The 20376-nt window shown below is 40.3% G+C and overlaps 1 protein-coding gene across 3 annotated transcripts in view; it reads right to left on the bottom strand.

Annotated features, from left to right (window-relative positions):
- The window catches only part of ATG7 (autophagy related 7), a 248663-nt gene that overhangs the window by 190778 nt on the left and 37509 nt on the right, over positions 1 to 20376 (bottom strand). For all 3 annotated transcript variants that reach the window (XM_047096223.1, XM_047096222.1, XM_047096224.1), the window contains 5 exons: positions 15806 to 15894; positions 14071 to 14192; positions 10256 to 10346; positions 9409 to 9553; positions 5972 to 6130 (listed from right to left, as the gene is read on the bottom strand). In XM_047096223.1, the coding sequence (XP_046952179.1) occupies positions 5972 to 6130; positions 9409 to 9553; positions 10256 to 10346; positions 14071 to 14192; positions 15806 to 15894 (606 nt within the window). The remainder of the gene's footprint in view (positions 1 to 5971; positions 6131 to 9408; positions 9554 to 10255; positions 10347 to 14070; positions 14193 to 15805; positions 15895 to 20376) is intronic.

Genomic DNA, 20376 nt, shown 5'->3' with positions numbered 1-20376 from the left:
GACAGGGGCTGAGCTGTAGCAGAGTGTGGTACTGAAGTGAAGCTTCATTCCTTGTCCAAAGAAGTTACCTGGTGGCCTGGGTTCTCCTCAGGGGCTTTAGGACAGCTCTGTAATTTACTATTTGTCCCCTGCTGGCCCCACAGTGTCTTGGCAGATTAACAGTGAGTCACATATGGGTGTCAGTGAAGTCAGGGACATTAACTGTCCACAGAAAAGAAAGTGTTGTAGAGTCACAAACTACATACACCCTTAATCCCCTGCATAGTGCTGGCCACAAGGAGGAGTGTGAAAACATCAACTTTCTCGTTCATTTGCCAAAACCCATCACCTACTAGAAAAACAGCTCAGGGGGCAGAATAAGTAGGTCCTTTTACAAAGGAAAATTCTATTTTGTGGATTGTAGCCATTTTCTCCTTATCTTAAACTTTGAACCTAATCTCTGGAATTCAAGAAAGTGACAGTGGTAGCAAAGGCAACAATATTTAAAAGAATGAAAAAAAAAATGTTGCAAGCAAAGCAGGAAAAGACACCAAGCAGAAAGGACTTCAGAAAGAGCATTCAAAACAAGTCCAATTTGGCAATGAAAACATTACAAAGACAACTATCTGGACCTCATTAAGGAATTCACTCATTAAGTATCATGTATATACTCAATACTGTGGTAAACAATAAGCAAAGACCACAGCAATGTTAATACCTTACTGTTGTATTACAATTGACAAAGCATTTGAGAAGATGGTACCTTGATCTTGGTATTATTTAGGTACATTAGTGACACCAAAGCATAATTAATCAACGCCAATTCTGACCTTTTCAGTAATACAGATCCATACCCACTTTACTAACCTAAATCGTTCTCTGCTTGCTAAAATTGCAGCCAGCAAGCCTCTGTAGGACTGGCTCTCAGCCCACCATTTGGTCCACACGCCTGAGGCCGGAATTTGGCAAGTTTCAACACAGCAGTTTTCAACCTTGGCTGTGCGTTAGAACCACCCAAAGAGTTATGAAAATTCCTGATGCCCAGGCTTCTCCCCAGACTATCTCAACTGGAATTTCTGAGAGGGGACCCTGCCATCAATATTTTCTCAAACTATCCCCATGATTCATATGTGTAGTCAGGGTGAAGTATAGTTTACAGAAGAGTGTAATACATAGATTTTAAGTGTACAGTTGGCTGTGTTTCAACAAACTGCAGGTGAACCACTGCATATACCTTAAGACACAGGACATTTTCATCACCCCAGAATGTGCTCGTGTGCCCCTTCCCAGTCAATCCCCACTACTCCTCACCGCCACTGGGACAACCATTGATGCAACCACCTTTTAAACCCTAGATTAGTTTTTGCCTATTCTAGAACCTCATATAAATGATATCCTATGGTATACATCTGTTGGTGTTTGGCTTCTTTTGCTCAGCATAATGCTTCTGAGGTGTGCCCATATTGTTAAGTACCAAGAGCATGCTCCTTTTTGCATTGTGAAAATACCTCGATTTGTTTATTCAATCTCTCACTGACAGCTATTTGGGTTATTTCTAAATTTTGGCCATTAGGAACAAAGCTGCTATGGACATTCTTCCATAAGTGTTTTAGGGTATATATGTTTTCGTTTCTTTTAGGTAAACATCCACGAGTGGGATTTCTGGGTAATTAGGTAGGTGTAGTTTCATGAGAACCTGTTGAGCTGATTTACAAAGTGGTTGTTTTAGTAGCAGACTGAGTTCTGGTTGCTCCACAGCCTGACAACATTCAGCCTTGTCAGTCTTTTTTTTTTTTTTTTAATGTTTATTTTTGAGAGAGACACAGAGTGTGAGTGGGGGAGGGGCAAAGAGAACGGGACACACAGAATCCGAGGCAGGCTCCAGGCTCCGAGCTGTCAGCACAGAGACCGATGCAGGGCTTGAACTCACAAACTGTGAGATCATGACCTGAGCCAAAGTCGGACGCTCAACCGACTGAGCCACCCAGGTGCCCCCCGTCAGTCTTTTTAACTTGACCCACTGCAGTGGGTGGATAGTGATAGATCTCCATGGTGTTAACTCATATTTTCCTGAGACTACAAAAGTTGAGCGTTTTTATGTGTGCCCTGGCCATTTATAGATCTTCACTATGAAATCAGTACCTCCACAATCTGTCCCCCTTAAAAAAAGACTTGTCTGTCCTTTTATTACTGAGTGGTAGGGGTTGTTTATGGATTCTGGGGAACAGCTTCTTGCCAAATAGACCTACCCTGTGTATTTTCTGGGTTTTGGCCACCTTTTTCATTCTGTTAATGGCACCTTTTGAGAAGCAGATGTTTTAGGTTGTGTGTGTGTGTGTGTGTGTGTGTGTGTGTGTGTGTGTTTTATGTTTATTTTGAGAGAGAGGGAAAGAGACAGAATGAGAGAGAGAGAGGCAAAGAAGAGGGAGACAGAGAATCCTAAGTATCTCACAGAATAGAGCCCAACTCAGGGCTTGATCGCATAAACTGTGAGATCATGACCTGAGCCAAAATCAAGAGTCAGATGCTTAACCAACTGAGCCATGCATGTGCCCCTGAAAATTTTAGGTTTTGATGAGATCCACGCTACCCATTTTTCCACTTATGGTCAGTATTTGCTGGGTCCTAGATAATCTCTGTTTATCACGAGAGCACTATACTGCTTTCTGCTGGAAGCTCTGTGGTTTAGCTTTTATGTGTAGTTCTGACCTTACTGGGGTGTCACCTAAGGGCTCAGGGTGTTCAGTAAGGGAGCTCCATTCTGGATAGGTGGGTCTCCAATGTCTCATGGCCTTGGGATAGCTCTGAAGTCTCCATTCCACTCACAACAGATGGTAGTGCTTTTTTGCCCGGCTTTACAGAGTCATGCCCTGAACACACGTGACTTGAACTGGTCAAAGGCTCAAGATGCTATCCAGACTCCTCCTCTGCCCAGCTCCTGCATGTCTGATACTCTGTCCTGCATGTTTCAGCCCCCTTAGCTGCTCTGAACTCAGATCTCAGTTTCCTCAGCTCATCAAACCCAAGAACATCTCCTTGGGCTCCTCATGGGCTCTAGCAAAGGCCAGTAAGTACCTCCATGCAATGGGCTGGGACAAACATTCCTTCTTTCCCTTCTGTCTAGGACCATGGCCTTTCACTACTCCACTGCCTGGAGAGAGTCATTTTATATATTTTACCCGGCTGTGTAATTGTTTATGATAGAAGAGCTGGTCCAATACCAGTTACTCATCAGGGTTGTAAACAGATGTCCAGAGTTGGGTTTTAAAACCTCTGGTGTGGTTCCACAATCCTACATTGCCTTGTATTTAAAAAAAACAAAAACAAAAATGGTAATCTCAAATATTTATTTGATTTTTTAAAGGTTACTTTGTTTCCGACTCAATTAATTCAACCCCGGGATTAGACAGGGTATTTGTAGCAGAGCAGTTCTTTTCACATCTTGTTCACTTAGGACTAGCCTGTGTCTGTGGCCTGGTGTAAGGGGATGAGTAAGTATCTGCTGAATGAAAAAACTACACCAAACTGAACATACAAAGAAAATGCCGTAAGTCTGGGTAATTGGCAGGTGAAATAGTTTCACAAGTACTTTGCAGGAAATTGATGGATTACACTAGTACTTTAATGGATTCTGTACATTATCTATTATTGCTTACAAGGCAGGAAGGATGAAAGTATAAAAACCCTGGCTCCTGGCCTCCAGGACTGAATAACCCAGTAGGGAAAACACAGTAGCACAATGTAAGTGCTGAAGAGGAGGTTCGACCCTGGTAAGCTAATGGTTTCAAGAAAAGGTGAACTTGATCTCAAACGCCCAGAGTGACCCGGCCCTTGCTTCTGCCCTAGCCCCTTTTCTGTCTTCCTTGACGTCAGTGCTCCCCTTCCTGGTTTTCCTTCAGTTCCACAGAAGCACCATGCTGTCTCCTGCCTCAGGCGTTTGCAGACAGCTCTGCTACCCTTCATCTAGCTGACTCCCACTCACTCATCCTTCAGGACTTAGCTTCCTCAAGGGAGTCTAACTTAGGTCAGGCTGCCTGGTAAACGCCCTCACAGAAACCAGCTCCTTTTTCATGCACTTAACAATTACAACTGTTTACAAAATTAGGTGTTAGGGACCATGTACCCCTCTGGACTATAGAAGCTCCACGGAGAGGAGAGAGAACTTTTCCTGCTTGTGCCCCAGTCCCTAACATACGGAAGACCTGAAATATTTAATAAGTAACAGAACAGCTGTACAAATAAATAGGGGGGACTGCATTGGGTCACAGACCATTTGGGCAAGGAAAAATTTCAGGCAACTAGAAAGTAGCTGAATTCAGATTCAAAGCCAGGTCTGTCTCGGCCCTGAGGGGAGCTCACTCTCCAGTGACAGACTGGATTATTCTTCCCAACTATGCACTGCCTCCCACTAATAGAATGTCTTTGCCCTTTGCCAGATGACTTTGCAGGACCTCCCACTAGAAAGGCAGAGTATTCTGACAAACCCCACTGACTTTGCGCTTGGCCCTGTGACTGGCTTGGGCATATAAATGGAAGATGCTACACTGTGTCACTGGTGAGCTGAGGTTTTAGAGGTATAATAAGTTTTCACCAATCCTTTTACACTCCCACCTTCTACCAGAAGAAGAGCATGACCCAGACTGTTGCTCTCTAAGCCCAGATTTTAAAACAATGACTTACAGAGCAAATTGGAACCTGACTTAAAGCCTGGAGTCCAGCCTAGCCCAGCAGCTAAGCTACAGTCAATCTGCAGACCTGGGAGCCTGAGATAAATGCTTATAATAATAAGGCAGGGAGAGGTTAGGACTGTGTGATATGCAATAATGTGGCAGAAAGCTAACTAATACGCCTCCTCAATTGACAGGGTTGTAACATTTTTATTTCTTTTTGGCCTCTAGCACTTAACTGGATACACAGTGGGCGCTTAATCATTAGTGTTGAATTAAACCCAATAAACCATGCTCCTCAAGATTGCTGGTGAAATGAACAAAACCATCAACGTTGCTTCTTTTCAAGCAAAAGATTCTGAAATAAATGAATATAATACTGAGTGATTACACAGAAAAACTTTGAGAAAGTGGGCTATCTTTTAGCTGAGGCCGAGAGCCTCTTGTGGCACTAAGTGGTAGCAGATGCTTCGGAGATATCTAATCTAACTTCTGTCAGACCAACTGATTAAGTGTGCAAGTTGCAGATTCTCTTTTGTGGATGACCTCAAAAAAAAAAAAAAAAATCTTGCCAGATTTTGAATCAAATGAGTTGAATGACTTGTCTCTTATTATCTAGTGTGTTTTTAAAGGGAACAGTCTGATTCAAATACAAGCAGCTCAGGTAGCCACGTCATCCTTCTGTGTGGACTTACATCCAATTTAATTTCATACACCTGTATTCAGTAACTATTGAGTATTTTGGTGATGAAGGAAAAATAACATCCTGTATCTGAGCTATCATAAATCCCTTTCGGGGCACCTGAGTGGCTCAGTTGGTTAAATATCCGACTTCAGCTCAGGTCATGATCTCACAGTTCGAGCCCCACGTCGGGCTCTGTGCTGACAGCTCAGGGCCTGGAGCCTGCTTCAGATTCTGTGTCTCCCTCTCTTTCTCTATCCCTTCCCCACTCATGCTCTGTCTCTCAAAAATAAATAAACATTAAAAAAATTAAAAAAAAAATAAATCCCTTTCAAACAAAGCTGGATATAAGTATATGCATACTCCCAAATTCCTCAACTTAAACTCAGGTAATACTTTGCCACTCACAAAAACATTTTCTCACTCTTCAATTTATTTTCACAATAATAAACACGAGTTTTGTTTTGTTTTTTAATCCCCATCTCTGAGATGAGGAGAGGCTTAGCCATATGATGAAGGCCCAGGTAGTAAGTGACAAACATCTGACTCTCTTTTACCAATACCACAGGCCTTCATTCCCCAAGATTAAGCACGGAAAGCTACAGGAGAAAACCTCCAACATTCCCGAATAGCATCAACATACCACTCCAGGGAATATTTTCTGGAGCCGCTCTGCTGCAGCCAGGGCCTTGGGCTTACCACCTGCTAGGCAATCTTCAAATTCATAGAGAGGCTGCCTCACAGGATTGGAGTAGGAGATGTTGGCATTGTCCACAAATGTGATGTGTCTGACACCCCAACCCTGCATGGAAACAAGAGATCATGGTGTGTTTCTGATGAACATTTCACAGGGTGTCTCTCTTGCAACCTATAAACAGGTTTAGTTTTGGAATAGCTTGGGAATCTCAAAATACAGGAAACTTTAGAAACTGAATTGTGCAAATTCAGTTTTTGATTAACAGAGGGCCAGCTTCCTTTAAAAGACAAAAATAATTATATACCCGGTGCCTAGTTTCCTGCAGTAATGAATCTAAGAAATGTCAGAGTGGGTCTAATAAGTCATTATTTTTGACAGTGGCACCAGAGAAAGAGTTGGAGGTGAGTCCCATGAGAATTGTCTATGTTGCTGTCTTAAAAGAATTAGCGATAAGCCCCCAAATGTACTTGCTTTCCCTTAATGAGTAATTAAATATAAATAACAGCTCACATTAAAACTCACTTAAAGCCTGAATTAATGCCTCAGAAAAATGACTTACAAGTTATTTTCTGTTGTATAACATCGCAGAAGATTTTGTACTACTGAAGACGTAAAGGGCTTGTTAATATTCAGTAATACAGGGGACAATTCTATATTCTCTCAAATAGTTTGTATGATTTCATACACTTTAATTATAATTCCTTCAAAGTATTATAGAACCACACAATTTTAAACTGAGATGGCATCTCTAACATCCTTAGTCCAACTGTTTTGTTTCACAGATATGCAAAGTGTAGCCCAGAAATCACTGAAGGTCATAGATCTGGTTAATGGTGGGAAGGGCTGAGATCCTGAGAGTTGCAACCAAATAGAGATGACTGCTTTCTGGAGGGTGGGGTGTAGTGTGTGCATTTCAGCATATCATAAATAGGCACAGTGATCGAAGAGAAGCCCCTGCCATGATTGGCTACAAAGCTAATTCTGCTCTCTCTCTTATTTCAATAGCCTTCCATTAGGGACTCTGAAATTCAATTAAACTGACGGTTCCCAGGGGACAGTCAACTAGTACCCAAGATTCATTTTCAGGGTTGAGAATGAAAGGACAGAATCCATCCTTTCAAAAGCATAGTTTTTACATTATTGGTTTTGAAAGCCCACTGGTAAACTCAGATCTACTCATCCAGTTTTGTAAGTGACTTTCATCAGCTAAGCAACCTACTATGGAGGTGGAATAAAGACAAGGACAACCCAAAAGTCACTTGTGCTTGGTTTGAGGACATTTACTTCTCAAGTGTTTTTACATTCCTTAAAGCAATGCTGAGAGGACTGCAAGGAAGGCAGTCTGGGAACATACTGGGCAGTGGGAAGAAAGCCAAATAAATTACAAACATACTATGGGTTAGCCACATGTGAGTGCGGGTTTGCACTTAACTTTTGGCTTCCTGGGATGCTACACGGTTTAAATGGCTAATCTGTAAAGATTAAAGGAAATGATAATACTCATTGAAGAAAATGATAATACTCAGTGCTGGTGAGGATGTGGAGATGAAAAAACTATTGCACGGGTTGAGAATGTAAACTTATCTAATTTTTCTGGAAAGCAATTTGGCAATATGTGTCTAGAATCTTTCAAATGTTCATATCTTTCAACCTACTTGTAGCAATATATCCTAAGAAAATACTTACAGCAATCTATCCTAGGAAGTAATCTGAAATATGAACAAAAATGCTCCACAACATAATTTATAGTTGTAAAATATTGGGAACATATTAATGCCTACCATTAGGGGAGTGTCTCAGTACATTATATTCATCATAGAAGAAGGCATATTCTAGTCATTAAAAATGCTTTATAAGCATCATTTCTAATGACATGAGAAAGTGTTTACAAGGGTAACAGATAAATTAGCAAGGAGCATTATTATAAATCAAATAAAAATTTTAAATATGTATTTAACAAACATTGAAAGGAAATAAGTGAAAAAGTGGTAGGAAAATGGGTATCTTCTTTTCCTGCTTCGTAACTTTTATGCTTTACAAATTTTCTATAGTGGGTCTCTACTGACTTTATCATTTTTAAAAATATTAAGAAAACCTAAGCACCTAATTATGGAAGCCAGAAAAAGAATAATAAAATAAATTCCACAAAGAGAGGAAGATTATTAATGAAGATAAAAATAGATGTTAATGAATCTGAAAGCAATACAAAACAAAAACAAAAACTATAGAACTAAAAAATAAATCAAAGACTTAGCCCTCCAAAAAGACTGATACAGTAGACAAGGCTCTCTGGCAAGTCTGAATAAGAGAAAAAAAGAGAAAACATACACATGCAACATTAGGAATGAGGAAAGATTTTTAAAAAGATAAAGAGAGTTTTAAAAGATGCTAAGAGAATACCATATGTATTTTAGTCAATTAATTATAAAATCACATGAATAGAATAAAATTCACAAAGGAAACAAAATTAAAGACTCACCCTCACTAGTAAAAGAAAAGCAAATTAAAAAGTCATATATGTTTCTAAAAGTACAGGCTCGTAAAATGTTTTGGGAAGGTGATTTAGTTTGAAAAAAACCCATATATACGTATTGTATATAGTATATATATATATAGTATATATAGTATATAGTATATAATATATATGTTATAGTATATATATAGTATATATTGTGTATAGTATATATATATATGTATGTATGTATGTATGTATGTGTGTATATACTATACATATATATACACAGTATACACACATATACATATAGCATACATATAATACATCCTCTCTAACATAATAATTCTACTTATAGGGATTTCTGCCTAAACAAATAATCCCATAGATATGTAAAGATCTAAAAATGTTCATTTCAACAGTATCTCAAAAAAATAGGCTGAAATTGAAATAAAGTGAGGGCAGAGTCATACAACAAAATACTACATATACCAAATATAGAACATACAGAGAGCCACAATTATTTTTCTATTGAGTTAAGAATAAAAACCTGTTACAGACAGTATGCTATGATCCAATTTTTGCAAATATAAATAAATGACAGCAAAGGTGACAAATGTCCCTCTCTTTATTTGCAAGTACCTATGAAAACGTCAGGGAAGGACATACTGTGTACTAATCTAGGAAGTCTGCTGAATTCTGGGAAGTGGGACGAGAGGAGGGTGGAGAAAGACCTTCTGTTTCTACTTTGTGATAAAAGTATGAATTCCTTTTATAATTAAAAAGATAACTGACAAAAGAAAAAAGAAAGGGAAGAAGGAAGGATGGGAGGGAAAGAGGAGTAGGTAACTCTGGGAGGAGGAAAGCAATCTGGTATATTAAGAGGAGAAGCCACAGCTTCAGAGGTACCATTTGGCCCCCACAAACTTACCATCAGCGTCCTAGCGACATTACAACCCAAGGTGCCGGCTCCAAGCAGCAGACACTTGACAGACACAACCTTGTCTAAGTCCAGAGTAGGGACCAATCTCCAACACATCAATTTGAGATTTAAATCCACTGATGACTCAGCTAACCTAGAAAACGACAGAATTATTTATCCATTCAGTCACTCATTTATGCCCCAATCTTGTCTTAAAAAAGATAGAAAGTATCTGAATAAGAAAATGAGGACCAAATCCTAACTAAGCAAAATGAGATCACAGGGAAAATAAGATGAAGCTTGAGGGCAACAGCGAGAAGCAACAGCACAGCACGTGTGCCGTGTGGATCTCCGTAACTGCTACTGACAGGCCACAAATCTGATACCGAGTCCCTAGCAGCCAAAGTGAAAATGGAAGCATGACCATTTAGAGGAGTCACTGGCCCCTCAAAAAAGGGTGCACTTTTATCCCTTAAACACAACACTAATTTCTATGAAATATTTCTTATAACGTCCTTCAATGTAGGCTAATAAGATGAAATTAAAAGGCCACAAATAAGGACTACAAGGTAGCACGTATCTGTAACTAACTAGTTTGAGAGACTCAGATCAAAGCAAGAACAAAATTTATAATGTCTAGAAGACCAGATGAACTGTGTGCCCCTCAGGACCTCCATCAGGTGGTTAATTCTCACAACCACACTTAAGTCAGGCAGCAAAGAGTGGAGTAACACTCATTATCAATGTGAATGGTACCCCCTGCACTGATGTGAGCGATGTGGTTGGCCTGACAGAACCTGCTGTGTGTCCTCATTACCAACGGTCCCCTTGGGAGAAAACAGCTTCCAAAATATACCTTTTAGGGTCCATACATTCACTGAGGTTCACCATCCTCGGTCCCATGCCGCCTTTCTGGTTTTTTTCCCATCCGACTGCTTTGGGACAATCTTAAGGCAAATAAAATAGTACGTTTAATGAAGGAGGGACGAATAAAAACATGTAAGTCAAGTGGCAAGATGGCGCACACATTAAGAAGCTTTCAGTTCACTTCTTTCTCAAAGCAGCTCAGGGACCTGAATTTGCATGTACTTGAAGCAGTTGCTCAACACCTTCCTGTACTACCAGGACCCTCGCTGAGAGATCACCAGGGTTTTCCTGCAGAGGGGCTTCTGAAATAGCCCTGGACTCTGGCCTGAGCCGCCTCAACTTCTGCAGTTCCTGGGAGCTGCTCGAAAAAAGACAACCCAACTTGGGATAGGTATAACCTGGTGCAAGGCTCTCTTATCTGCGGAAGACCAGCCAGCATGACTGCAGCACACTTTCTGCTGAGCTTCCCATCAGGGTTTGAACCTCTATGTTCAGTGCATCCTTTCCGTTCCTCATCCTTACCACAGCACTCTGCTCCGCCTCTCAACCCTGTCTCCGCGCACCTATCCTGTCCCTTTGTTAAGCTGCCCTCTCCTTTAAGCTCATCCTTATCTAGTCAGTCTTTCCCCTTCCCTGATTTCTCTCTTCTCTACCAACTTCTTTTAATCTCTGCAGTCGGTGCCTCTGAATTTCCAATCCCAGTTCTTGAAGTGTGCTACAGGCAATGCTGTGTAGCAGCACTGGAGGATAAGGATCCTGTGGCTGCTCTATTCTATTATTACAAAATCCTCTTATAAGTCTCACTTTCTTACCTTAATGGTAACCTGACTTCCTTGCTGGCAATCTGCTAATGGGGGGGCCATTCACTCTATTACCCTCTTCACATCTTAGGACCTCTGTTACTCTCCCTTTCTCACCAAGTACCTGAGATTCACAAGAAAGCCTCTACTCTGTAACAGGGAATTCACTCAGTCACAATCTACCCTGCCAGCATCCCCTCCAGTATCTGCCTTAAGTAACAGTCTTTGAAGGAACAGAAACTCCTGGACTTAAAGATGTACAGGACTACTGGGAAGAAGTCTATGTTTCTAATTTGTATTCTGGTGTTCTTTGGCCATTCTCCTACTTTTAGATGGCTGTCAACACTTCTATTTTCCTTTCCTTGGGAACTTTTCCACGTTTGACCTTAGTTTTTAAAAATAGTATTGCTCAATATAATTATGGGACCTAGAAGGTGTAGATTTCCTTGACACAATCTTTCCTTTCTGCGATAGGATGACCAAGGGAAAACCTTGGGGCCAACTATCCTCAAAAGCTACTTGGGCCCCAGTATGGCTGGACATATCATTCACAGTGAGGAGCCAGAAAACAAATGTCCCTTCCCATTATAACTCAGGTACTCTGATGCACGCATGTGTGTGTTTTTTTAATATAACAAAAAATTAGAACTGATGTAATAGATTTGAGTTCTTAAAAAAGGTTAAGAGTTCAAAATTCTTTTTTCTGGGGAAGGAGTTCAGACATGCTACTAATTCATATTTTGTCTGCTTTTCTCACTAGTCTTACATTTAATTTCAAAAAAAAAAAATGCATCCCTAACATATAGCCAAAAACTTGAAAAGAACTTCAAACCACACAGTCTAGTTCTGCAATTAATAACCCTGGCCTAAGCTTTCTCCTGTTACAGATAAGAAGTCATGGTACAAATAAAATCTCATTTCAAGTGAAAACATCTCTGTTCTCAAAATGTTACAGCCATTTCTAAGAAAATTAGACATACCTTAAGCTTATTAATAATGAAAAAAATATACTTGATCTATCCTGTCTGCCTCTATATAAATCAAATCCATAAGACATGCCCCAAATTAATAGAAAAACATTTTTTTTAGGGGAAAATTAGGTCTTGTTTTCTCACAGGTGAACAATCAGGAGGAGAACATCAAGGACGTGAAATGAAGGATCTCCCACTCTCTGCAGAGTCTGCTGCCTCCTTCTGCCGGCTACCAGAATAATTTTTCTATCAGCAGTGGACAGTGGGCTTGGCTGTACCACGAGGAGCTAAAGATGACAGAGGATATTTAAAACCATACTTCTCATACCAGTGCCATTGCAACTATAGGATGTCTTTGAAATAGCATAAACTACTACTATATCAATACCTTCAGTTCACGTTACGCTATAGAATAACTCTTTACAAAGTTTTATTTAAGGTTTTATTTGTAGCTAAGAGGGATAATATTAATTTACATGAAAAAAGAAAGAAAACTTGCCTTTCCTAAATTACATAATCTACACTCAGTATCAAGCATAAAAAAAATGTAGCAGAGGCATTACTGGATGACAAAAAACATCTTTTTCAAAAGGAAATGTGCAATGTTTCTGGAGTTTGCCAGCTTCACCACGTATCAGCAAGATAATTGGGAATGGGGAGGAAGAATCATCCAATGACTTTATCATAAAAATGGAAACAAAAGTACCTCCTCTGTAGGGTGGCTGGCAAGATTGAGTGAGTGAGTTAGTATGGAAGGCATCTAGTGGCCTGTGGGGCATAGACCAGACACATATTACTTGTTAGTTAACTCACCCATTCCCCTAGAACTATCTACAAATTGCAGTTTAATAACAAAGGTATGGCACCTAAGTTGAGTCCATGGAAGCTATTTTAGAATGTGCCAGAAGAGGGTGCTAAATCAAATGCAACTATCTAAAGACAGCAGGGAAGCAGTGAATTTCTTAGGGCTCTGAACTTACAACTTACAGCCTTCTCCTCTGCTTGACCAAGCCGAGTCTACCCTCAATCTTTCCGAGAAATCTATTTAAGACACTTATCAGTGCTGCGGCAAAGACTCACCAATAAAATGCTGTCAGAGTCAATCCTAAAGCCTTCTGACTTCTGCACTCCAGAAATGACATCTCAGAAGAGATGTTACCACTGCCCTCCCTGACACACACACTCTTAAGCACATGACCCCAGACTATAAAGAAAGCAATGTGTCTTGAACAACGCAGATGTGGTGAAAAGCAGATTAAACAACATATGTAAAGGTACCCTGGAAAGCATGAAAGTCAAAGAAATCTGAGGGATCGTTTTGGAGAGTGCTGGGATTGGCGTAAGATAATAAATTAACATAAATTAGCATTTATTAAATACCTACACCAGACATTGCATATCTTTTACACAGGACCCAGATCTGCCCTAGGGTATATTCCATGAGGTGGGTATTATCATCTTTATTTTACTCGAAGTTGAGTATGTATTCTATCTTTGTGACATGTATATAAACACATAAACATATGCGTACACACACATCTATAAAATACCTGTGAGCCCAAGTTTCCTAACTTATGATATCTACCACACAGGATCTTACAAAGAATATTAAACACGGAAGGAGAAATGGCACTTTTGCTAACTGGTTTACTATGTGGAGAACAGGATCACACATAACTTTATGTAACAAATAAATCTGTAAGTAACATTCTTCCTCTAAGAAAGGTCAGGAATAAAGATTTTATATGAAACAAAAACTAGGAAGGGAGAAAAAAAAAAATCCTCAAGTCTGAAAAGAAAAAAAAAAAAAAAGGCCTGGAGGAAATTTCCTGAGGACAATCTTTGCCTTTGTTGCTTTCTGAATAGCAGAGCAGTGCCCTCTGTTCAACAGAGGTGTTCCCATGGGCAAAGAGGTAAGAGCTGTACTTTTCTCTACCTTCTTCTGCCATTGTGAAGGGATGAAAGGAAAGTTAAACTTGCTGAGGTTTCTGATAAATGATAATTATATGCATTCTCAACGACCGGCAAATTACCTGGGCTAAATGCCATTTCTGGAAGCTTCACTTCGAAGACGATGCTGTGGGCGATGTCTCTCACCCCCTGCATGGTGCGGTCTCGGAAGCAGAGGACTTCAACAGACTGGAAACTGCTACTCCTGATGTCAGGTGCCAGGTTTTAATTAATTCATTTTTTTTTTAAGGAAGGAAAAGAGAGAGCTCTCATAAGAGCTTCAGCAAAACCAGTTGGAGTATTCAAAGCATTGTAATTATGCCTCCCTGACACCCCTGGGGCATGGTTTTAACCTCTGAGAGATTTTGAATGCATACACGTATGCTCTCCTTTGTCCAAATGTTTAGAGGCTGAGCAGTGAGTTGGCTGTGATTGCTTTCTAAGTGAATTTTATATAACAATCATGTTGCAAATAAATAATTCTAACAAATGAATCATCAATGCGGGGAAAAGAGATTGCAAGATGTTAAAAAGAACCTCTAAGACATACATGGTTTCTTCTGGGCCTCCCTCTCACTCCCTGAATTCATATTCTGTGAAACAGCACCTCAGTCAGTACTAGTTAGGAGGCCTGTGTGCATTCTACAGACTCACCACCTGGATAAGCAAGTGTAACCATTCTCCCTCTGGGGAAAATCTATAATTTAGCTATCTTCATTTGTTTTAAGCACTTTTATGTAAGTAAAACAGATACAAAGACAAGTACACAAATCTTAAATATAAAGGTGCTCATCTCATGCCTTCTCCCAGTCACTGCCCACCCCCCTTCAAGAGTAACTACTACTCTATTGTCCACGTCCATTCCTGGGTTTTGTCTAGTCTCATCTTTACCTAGAAGGAATCACAGAGTACATATTCTCCTAGGTCCAGCCTGTTTTACTCAACATTAGGTCATCCGTGTTGATACGTGTATCAGTATTTCACTCAGATTCGCTACAACATCACATTCCATCACAATGAATACACCACAATTTCTTATCCATTTCATTGTTGAAGGACATCCGGGTTATTTCCGGTGTTTGATTATTAAGAATACTGCCGCTATAAAAATTCTTGCACATGTGTTTGCTTGTATCTATCTGAGTACACATTTCTGTGCATTATGTACCTGAGAAAGAAATCACTGAGCCACAGATAGTTTTAACTTTGGGGGATGCTGCCAGTTTCCTAGCAGTGTTTGAGGGCTCCAACTGATTCACATCTTTGACAACACTTGGTATTGCCATCTTTTTTAAGTCATTCGGTAGGTATGTAGTAGTATCTCAGCATGGTACCTCGTTATCTCTAATACTGAGTAGTATCTCATTATATTTTATGTCCACTGAATAATGATGTTGAGCATCTTTTCAAATGTATACTGACCTCTTAGATACCCTGTTTTCATTATTTTAGGGCTAGGAGGAAAGGAAGATGGTAACAGTAGGAAAATCCGATCTGAGAGTGACCCAGACAGGTGGAGGGAGGGGCTGGAGAATTTGGGGACTGGGACCTCTGGGTGATTGCCCCTACTCTGAAATATCTTCACTGCAGTATGGTCAGAATCTGCAGCTCCATAACACACCTACTTAGGGGTTCATCATTGATGGAAATTGGATCATGACTGACTTATGGATTTATTATCTGGTTTCCATGCCAGAAATGAAAACATGCATTTGGGGGAAAAAAGAGACAGATATAGGCAGGCACAATGTCCAAAATAGGTAGACTGAGACACACAGACAGACACAGACAGAGACACAGACACACACATGTAAATACCATCGGTGGGCTGCTAGGACCAAAAGATTCCTCAAAGGCCATCCAGGGTGCTGGGCTAAGTTACAGGGATCATATACACCAATCGTTATCTGTGAACAGAAAAGACTTTGTGAGTGAGTCAAGCATTGTGTCAGTTTCACAGTACAGACACTGCTAATACTTCCTCTTGCCTTTATAGGCTGTTCCGCAAAAGCACTAAGAATTAGACACTTGATGAAGGGCTAGAGGGAAGAGAAGAAAGCAAAAGGATCTCACACCAGACCCCAGAACTTCTGGATGGGGGGGCTATAAAATTCTTCTCTGCACCACCCCAATGCCTTGCAGTAGGCCTGGCAGAGTAGGAACTAGGTACATGTAGAAAGAAGAAAGATTGCATGGGAAAACGGGGTGAGAAGACAGTCAACTGTCAAGGCTCACATAGAGACCATCCTCTAATAAAAAGGTAACAATCTGTGAAGATTGCTAATGTTTATGTACTGAGAAAATAAAAGAAGGGCCACTGCCATTATAAGTCTACAGTCAGATGCTCTTGATACTGCTAACATATATTCCTTTCTACTCCTTCCCCCCTCCAACTCCCTCAACCCTGACTTCTGTCTGGAAAACTCTATTCAACTTCAAATACATTTCTTCAGTGAAGACTCCCTTTAGTGGGAACAGTCACTCTGTCCGTTGTGCTTCCATAGCAATTTGTACATTACACATACCATTTTTCATTTTCTCTTCTTCCTTTCAAAAGACAATGAGCATGCAGCACCCAGATCTTAATTTCTAAATACCATCCTCCAATAAAAGGAATCAGGGCTCCTTGAATGCATGGCTAATTCTAGGGCTGGAACAGGGAAAACACAAGAAGAGACTGTAGCATCTTGTATACCAGAGAGTAAGGAAGGGGGTGCAGGTGGCATAGTCAGCTAAGTGTCTGACTCGTGAGCTTGACTCATGAGATCAGGTCATGATCTCACAGTTTGTGAGTTCAAGCCCCACATTGGGCTCTGTGCTGATAGCATAGAACCTGCTTGGGATTCTGCCTCTCCCTTTCTCTCCCCCTCCCCAGCTTGTGTGTGTGCATGCAGTCTCTCTCTCAAAATAAATAAACTAAAAAAAAAAAAAAAAAAAAAAGTAAGGAAGTGCTCAACAAACAAAAGCATGGGGGCACATCAAGGGGACACAAGAACCAACAGAAACAGCATTCGATGGCCAAGGCTGGAACCATCTGAGCAACAAAATAAATAACGTGGTATTGGATTATAATGCAAAGTATTAAATAAATACCTAGAAGTCCACACTGATACAAATAAATGATGGGATAAACAAATATATGAAGGTGAAGAGACAAGTCTTCCTTACAGAAGGTTTCCAAACAATATATACAGATACTGCCTCCTCCAGGAGTAGAGCTTAATCCTTCTCCTCCTTGACAGTGGGCCAGACTTAGTGACCCACTTCCAAAGAAAAAAACAGTAACCACACAATGGAGAAACCTGGCAAAGACTACCTTAACCAAGTGGTCAAGTTTAACATCATCAGGGATGCCATGTGAGTAGCAGATACCCCTGATATGATGTGATGACCAGGGTATTTCACCTTAGTGGCACTCTTTCTCAAAACCCGTAACCCTAATCATACAAAAACATCAGACAAACCAAAATTAAGGGGCATTCTATCAAAATAACTATCCAATACTCTTTGAAACTGTCAAGGTGATCAAAAACAAGGAAAGCCTGAGAAACTGCTACAGACCAGAGGAGACAAAAGAGCCATGACAACAAAATGCAATGTGGTCTCCTGGAATGGCTCCTGAAACAGAAGGAAGATGTGAGAAAAACGGGTAAAGGCTGAATAACGTCTAGAGTTTAGGTAATAGTAACCTACTAATGCCAGTTTCTCAGTTTTGACAAAGGTACCATGCTAATGTATGGTGGTAACATTACAGAAAACTGAAGCTGGGAGAGGGTATATGGGAACCCTCCCTCTACTGTACTTTCAAATTTTTATAAATCTAAAGTTACTCCAAAATGAAAAGTGTATCTAAAAAAAAGAAGCAGCGAGCATCTAGAGAGCAGGGAGTATCTTTTTCATCTCCCAATGATCAGTTCATATATACACAGCAGATACTTAGTGAATGCATGCTGAATGATGAAAAGATGGATGGATGGATGGATGGATGGATGGATGGATGGATGGAGGGGAGGAAAAGGGTGAGTGAGTGAAAGGAGAGAGAAAGTCAGGAAGGGAAGAAAGATAGCTGGGAGAGAACCATAAATCAACCCACAGGTTTCCTTTATGGGTGTATTTTTGGGTTAAATAAAAACACGGCAGAATTTTGGTTATTCTAGATCCAGTTAGTTTTATAAGAATGGGATCAGTCCAAACAATTCCATTTATTTACTGAAATGCTTAATATGTTAAATACAAAGCAGAATCTTAACCCATATTCAGAGAAAGGAAAGAAAGGAAACAAAAGATAGGAAGGAAGGAAGGAAGGAAGGAAGGAAGGAAGGCAGGCCTCTAAGATCACCATCCAGAGAAAACCAACATTAACACCTTGGTGTGTAACCTCCCATAACTTTATCTTTGAATAAATATATTTTATTAGTATAACTTTTGTACAATTATTTTAGTATATAATTTTTATTGCTAAAGAAAAATTATATCATGCTATACATACTGTTTTATATCTCTTATTCTATTGTGAATTCTCTTCTCTGCCAATAAATATCAGTCTACAATCACTGTCAATAGTGGCTGAAGAGCATTTCATTGTTTTGGTGTACAGTAACTTTTTTCTATTTCCTATTGAAGGACAATTAATTAGCCTTCATCTGTGCTCAGTAAAAATATCTGAAAATGAATTTTACTATTGTCTTATCAGACAATTATTGTATTATTTGAAGGATATTCTGTTTTTGCTACCCTCCCTGTATGAAATGTTCTTACTCCTAACACTAAACATTTTTGCCTAGATCCATTTCATGTCTTTAACGCACACAGACAGATTCATATTTAATTCAATGCAGATTCAAATGTATGACCATCATCTCAGGAAATACAGAATATCTTTATTTGAGATTTCCTTTTCCACAGGAGATGAAACATCAGCATCCAGGAAGCTTTTACAAATAGAGTTTGCAGAGACTATTCTGAGTACTGTCCCCTACTACACAAGTGGCCTAGGGCAAATGAGTCAAATTCTTCAGGCCTCAGCTTTTAAAATCTGAATCAAAGCATGCACCTATTTCACGGAGAGGTAGTGAGGATTAGAGTGTGATACTGACATGAAACCCCCACCCGTGTAGTGCTGCTAATATTATTATCGGTGCCTTCAAATCCCCAGTCATGAGCCTCGCCTAAGTAATTCTGATGCAGTTGGACCTGTCCACAGACTTACTCTGCAAACCATTACAGAAGGTGGTCTTGTAGACAAAAGAAAAAAAGCCTGGGGGGCCATTTTTCATTACCTTGAAAAGTCTGGATTGGCTCTATGTCTTTCCATTCTCTGTAAAATGTGGTCCATGCACCAGCAGAGCATCACCTGGGAATCTGTCAGAAATGCAGAATCTCAGGGGTGCCCGGGTGACTCAGTCAGTTAAGCGTCCAACTTTGGCTCAGGTCATGATCTCACAGTTCATGAGTTCAAGCCGAGTGTCGGACTCCGTGCTGACAGCTCAGAGCCTGGAGCCTACTTCAGATTCTGCGTCTCCCCCTCTCTCTGCCCCTTCCCTGCTCACACTCTGTTTCTTTCTCTCTCTCAAAAATAAATAAACATTTTTTAAAAATGCAGAATCTCAGACTCCCCGTCTCCAGCCTTGCTGGATCGGAATCTGCATTTTAACAAGGACCCAGGTGATCTGCAGTGAGTAGGGAGCACTACTCTGCCCCTCAACCCTCTCCAGCCTTGGTCTTCACATGTGAATGTGCAGGAGAATCACTTGGGAAGCTTTCAAAATTCCTGTTGCCTGGGTCCCATCTCCAGAAGTTCTCATTCATTGGTCTGGCACGTGGCTTGAGCATTAGTTGTTTTATTTAAAAGCTCCCCAGGTGATTCTAAAGTACAGCCAAGTTACAAAGACCTCTTGAGAGTCTGTAGCGATTTCTCAAAGTACGGTCCACCACACACACACTCCCTCGGTACCGTTACCCACGTGCTTTGTGACCTCCTCTGGTGATTCTTGTGTGCACCATCATTTTGGCACTAGCCACCTCAGGTCTAGGATTGCTTAAAATGGAGTTCATTGCATCCTATATTTTTCCCACGGTAGTTGTGATTATTTGTTAAACCAGGGTATTTTCTTGATTCAAAGGCACCACAGATTATAAAATCCACTCTCAAACTGTACAGAAAAGGAAATGTCACGACATCAAAGATACAAAACAACTGCAAGAAATTCCTGACTTTAGAAAAATTAAAATGTGAGGAAGAAAGCATTTTAGAATGGAGGGCATACAGGATGCATTTCACATCTGTTTCTCTTGCTGGCCTCTAAGCTCTGTGAGTGTTGGAGCAAAGTCGTCTATCATATGCATCTTTCCATCCCTGGTGCCTGGCATGGTACCGGCTAGTCAGCAAA

Source organism: Lynx rufus, unplaced genomic scaffold (assembly GCF_022079265.1).
Source record: "Lynx rufus isolate CCGP_SWC_20201006 ecotype Redwood Valley unplaced genomic scaffold, mLynRuf1.p SCAF_4, whole genome shotgun sequence".
Lineage (NCBI taxonomy): Eukaryota > Metazoa > Chordata > Mammalia > Carnivora > Felidae > Lynx > Lynx rufus.
This window is presented reverse-complemented; position numbering and strand designations above follow the sequence as displayed.